Here is a 4,996-nt window from a genome sequence, read left to right on the forward strand (position 1 = left end):
GCCCTTGTCAAAAGTCCCTCCCCAGCTCGCCGGCATGGACGGGAGCACCCCAGGCACGGGAACACCCCAGGCACGGGAGCATCCCAGGCACGGGAACACCCCAGGCACGGGAGCATCCCAGGCACGGGAGCACCCCAGGCACGGGAGCACGGCAGCTGACTCGGCTTTTATTGTCACAGGACACAGCAGCAGATGATGTGATCGGTGGCTCCGAGGGGGACAGGGTGAGTGACCCCGGGGGTCTCCCACAGCCCCACCCCCAGCAGGGCCCTGCAGCAGCAGGAGCAGGGAGAGGGGCTGCTGGATGGGGCTGGTGCCGCTGCCAGCCCCGCTGCCGCCCCTCCGGGCAGAAGGACAGACTCTCAGGTGGGGTGACTTGGGGCAGTTCCTCAGCAGACGAGGGGTCCCTGCCAGGGGCAGCCTTTGCACCTCCCGCTCTTGGCTCCGTTGCATCCGCGGTTCCAGCTCCCCCCTGGTGGCTTTGCTCTTGCCACGCTCAGCAGCAACGGGAGGAGCTGTCCCGGGAATCCCGTGCCTCCAGGATGGAGAAGTGTGGCCCCAGCCCAGGGTTTTGCTGCGCATCAGCCCCAGGATCTGGCTGATTTGCCTCCCCTGGAGCTGCAAAACGAGGGGCAGGCTCAGCACAGGCAGAAGCCCCAGCAAAGCTGGAGGTGGAGCAGGAGCATCTGCTGCCACCACTGCCCTTTGCCCTGGGCTTCATTTTCAGTGTTATTAAAGGAGGCCAAAATGTTAAAAACATGAAGAGATTAATGGGTTATTTCACCCCACACACACACATCCCCCTGCACACAGATTCCTGGATTGCTTTTTAACGTGGGCTTGGTGCCAGCCTGGGGGGGAAGGGCTCCAGCACTGCTGGGACCTGGCAGCTCCTTGGCAGGATGGTGGTCTTGGGGGTCTGCCCCTCTGTGTTGGCTCCAGGTCACAAAGGTAGGGGAAAACCAGGCAGAAACAGCCCTGGGCTCTGACAGACAGACCCTGGGGGCTGTGGGTGGGTAAAGTGGCCGGCCAGGTTCTTTGAGGGGTGACCCAACACCACTGAAGTCACCAGGAACCACCTTCCCTACTGACTTCAGCCACGCAGGAGGAGGAAGAGGGAGCAGAGGGATGAGATGAATGAAGAGCATCTTCCCTGCCGACACAAAGCCTGTCTGTAAAAACCTATGGGCTGTTGGATCCCAACCCCACCCACCCCTCCTCTTAAATGTCCCCTTCTGGGAGCCAGCACAGCCCCAGGAGCTGCTCCTCAGCTCGGGGTTCCAGCAGCAGGGTAACCCATCCCTTGGTCCTGGCTTGGCTGTCGCTCTGCTCCCCACCCCACGGGTGCTCACTCAGGGATGTAGTCCCTGAAGGAGTTAAAGCTGAGGCTCCTGCCTGCTGAGTTCGAGGTGGAGCTGGCTTGCATCTTAGGGATCTTCTCCATCAGCTTGGACACTGTCCTCCTCTTGAAGGAGCCTGGGGAGAAATGCCCCTGTCTCATGAGCTCCTGGTAGAGGGTGTTGAACACCACCACGGTCTCTTCGTAGCTGTCCCGGGTGGAGATCTCGTAGAAAGGAAGCTTCAAGGCTTTGGAGAGGTTCTCGCCGTCCTCTGTGGACACCATCCTGTCAAACTGCAAGTCCTTCTTGTTGCCCACGATGACCACGGGGGGCTGGTCGCTGCTGCTGCTGCGCTTGGGGCTGGAGTGGATGTGGTTGATGAGGAAGCAGAGCCGCATCACCTCGTCGAAGCTGCACCGGTCGGTCACCGAGTAGACCACAGCGAAGCCATCGCCCCACTTGATCTTCTCCTCTATCTGCAGGGAATCCTCCTCCTGCTGGCCCAGACACACTGGCATTAACACCAGAAGCCCCAGCGTTTCCTACAGTTTCTGACAACACGGGGTTGCAACCTAGAAGACCTCCCAAGGGGGCTGGGCACCATGTCCCTGAGGGGTTTGGCCCTGGGCTTGCACGCAGCAGCAACGTGCCAAGCAAGGCCCAGGGCAGGGAGTAACTTCTTCCCAATATCTCATCTCAATCCCTCCTCTTCTAGTTCAAAGCCATTCCTCCTTGTCTTGTCACTCCATGTAAAAAGCCCCTCCCCAGCTTTCCTGGAGCCCCTTCAGGCACTGGAAGCTGCTCTAAGGTCTCCCTGGAGCCTTCTCTTCTCCAGGCTGAACACCCCAACTCTCCCAGCCTGGCTCCAGAGCAGAGCTGCTCCAGCCCTTGGAGCATCTCTGTGGCCTCCTCTGGACTCAATCCAACAGCTCCATGTCCTTCTTGTGTTGGGGGCCCCATTTTGACCAGTGTTTTGGATACAAGAGGTTAGAGCTGGTGGAGAGAAGGGTGAGCTCACCTGTCCCGCCGTGTCAAGGATCTCAAAGTGCACCATCTCCCCATCCATCACAGCCATGTGTCTGTAAATCATTTCTGGAGGAGGACAGACACAAAAGTATGGGTGAGAGAAGTCCCCAGGTAGCAAAGGACAAGCCCATTTCCACCCATGGCCTCTTTCCCCTCGGAATCCACCCCCCAGCTCATGGCTGCAGGATAACCAGGCTTGCTGGGCCTCTGGTGTTGCTTTACCAAAACCACAGAAATAGGACAAGGGCTACAAGGGCCAGGGGGGTGTCACAGGGGCCAGTGGCTCTGACTGCTGATTGAGGAGGAAGAGGAGTGAACAGGGGAGTCTGGGAGCAGGGTGGGCTCTGCCAGGAGTGGCACTGGGGGCACCAGGGTCTCCAGCCTGATCCAGGGGCAGCAGTAAAGGCAACAAGAAAAAGGCCTTGACCTACCTAGGGTTGGGTCGTAGTCTCCAATGAACCTCCTGGTGATGAACCTCACGGTCAGTGCTGTGAAAAACCCCACAACAAAGGCAGTTAGGGCTGGGATTTAGGGCAGGATTCACCATCCTGCACCCCCAGGGTCAGGAAACTGCATTTTCTAGCCTTCATCCTGCACAGGGTTGTGCACAAGCTTAAGGTTTCTGAGGGGTGAGCTGTGCCCTGGGTGGCCCCCAGCCAAGCCCTGTGTGTGGTGCCCAGGGACATGGTTTCAGCTCCTGACTCTGTAGAGCTGGGTTAATGGTTGGACTCAATGATCTTACAGGTCTTTTCCAGCCAAAAAAGATGATTCTGTGATTCCCAATGATGAGCTCAAGATGGGAGAGAGTTGGTGCCAGGCCAGGCTCTCCCTCTGTGTCACTGTGCTGGGGGTGAGACCTTCTGGAAGGGTGTCCTGAATCCCAGTGGGGTTTGTTTCACCAGGGGACATCACAGCGGGAAGGGCAGGAAGGGCCCATGGCACCAAATCCCACTGGATCCATCCAGTGCCTGAAGTGGGAGGAATGTGGGGCATGGGGAAGCAGGAGCTCCTGCTCCTGGCAGCAAACCCAGCCCTGGGAAGGCTCCTGGCAGCATCCAGAGCTGGGCAGATGTCCCCAGGACCTGCCACCCTCCTGCCATCCGCTGGGGACGTCGCCTCCCAGCACGGGGATGCTGGGCACCAGCTGGGACCAGTGACTGTTCCAGCCTGGCAGGGAGTCCTGACCCCTGGCAGCTCCACAGGATGAGTCTCCCCCCCCCTCCAGATCCTTCCCTCTGCGCCGGCACCGAAATCACATTGTTTGGCCCCATTTTTCCTCCTGGCAAGGACAAGGAGGGGCGGGAGCAGGAGGGGCGGGGGGTTAAACCCCTCTGACCCCTCGATGGCACCCCCCTGTGCCGGCCTGGAGCCCGAGCCCCCTCCCCAGCCCCAGAGCAAGGGCTGCTTGGGGCGGGCAGAGAGAAATGGAGACTCCTCGGGTTTATCCCTGAGGGGCAGCAAAGGCTTTGCCGTGGCCTGGGGCTCCAGACGGGAATTTCCAGCAGTGGGAACAGCAGGGAGGGCTGCGGCTCAGCCAGCGATGGGAAACGGGGAGTGTGTGGGGGGGAAACAAAGGATTTGACAGTAATGAAGGAACTGGGAGGTGCTGAAAACCCGACTGGTCTGAATGGGGCAGAGAAGCAGCCGGAGTGTTCCTGTCACCTGCTCACAGAGTATCCAGCTTTGCTAAATGTCCCCGGAGTGGCCAAAGGGCCCCAAAACTGCATCTGTCCCTGTCCTGGTTTGTCATGGTTCCCTGCTCCAGAGCTGGCACACAGGGAAGCCCCCCCGGGCACTGCAGCACCCTGGGTGGCACGGGAAGGTGACATGGGCAGTCTGGCACTCATGAAAGTGGGCAAGATGCTACCAGGCTGCTGGTGAGACAATTCCAGGCTGCTGGTGAGACAATTCCAGGCTGCTGGTGAGACAATTCCAGGCTGCTGGTGAGACAATTCCAGGCTGTTGGTGAGATAATTCCAGGCTGTTGGTGAGACAATTCCAGGCTGCTGGTGAGATAATTCCAAGCTGTTGGTGAGATGCCACCAAGCCAGCTCCATTTCTCCCCCTCTGCCCGGGGTACTGACCAGCCTCTTGCCTTCCAAACAGCCTCAAGGCTTCAAACCCAGCCCCTCAGAGAAGGGATCTGATGGAACAAACATGTCACTGAGCAGAACTGCTCTGTGGAGATCCATCCCCCGGGAGCCCGCAGGGAGGATCTGTCAGCACCTTCAAAGAGGCAACCGAATGACCGAGTCTGGCTCGATTTCTGGAAGCACCTGGCTCTCTGTGGTGTGAGGCAGCACCCAGGCCTGGAGCACATGGTGATGGATGAGAAGGGGAGCCAAGGACATTGATCAGGAATTGGCTGGAGCGCAGGGGCAGAGGCGGAGCTGCGGGGCAGCAGCAGCACATCCAGCGGCCTTATAAGGAATGAGCTCTTTTTTTTCCTTTCCCCCATCTTGACCAGAAGTAACCTCAGAAAGGGTTAGTTGAAAGCTGAAGAAGCTGAGAGGGTAGGTTTTATACTCACTTCGGTCTCTAGGGATGACGGCGGGAGGGCAGGATGTGCTGCCGACCTGTGCAGGGACAGGACTGATCCCCCCCGGCCCCCCCCGAGCCCCAGGGCCCCC

The 4,996-nt window shown here is 59.2% G+C and overlaps 1 protein-coding gene across 1 annotated transcript in view; it reads right to left on the reverse strand.

Moving 5' to 3' along the window:
- Positions 1-1,348: 1,348 nt before the first annotated feature.
- The window catches only part of LOC104392111 (ras-related and estrogen-regulated growth inhibitor-like), a 17,818-nt gene continuing 14,170 nt past the window's right edge, over positions 1,349-4,996 (reverse strand). Inside the window, exons 2-4 of the mRNA XM_010001469.1 lie at positions 2,798-2,854; positions 2,359-2,432; positions 1,349-1,834 (exon numbers count right to left, since the gene is read on the reverse strand). Of these exons, the coding sequence (XP_009999771.1) occupies positions 1,349-1,834; positions 2,359-2,432; positions 2,798-2,854 (617 nt within the window). The remainder of the gene's footprint in view (positions 1,835-2,358; positions 2,433-2,797; positions 2,855-4,996) is intronic.

This window comes from Chaetura pelagica, unplaced genomic scaffold, assembly GCF_000747805.2.
Source record: "Chaetura pelagica isolate M959 unplaced genomic scaffold, ChaPel_1.0 scaffold587, whole genome shotgun sequence".
Lineage (NCBI taxonomy): Eukaryota > Metazoa > Chordata > Aves > Apodiformes > Apodidae > Chaetura > Chaetura pelagica.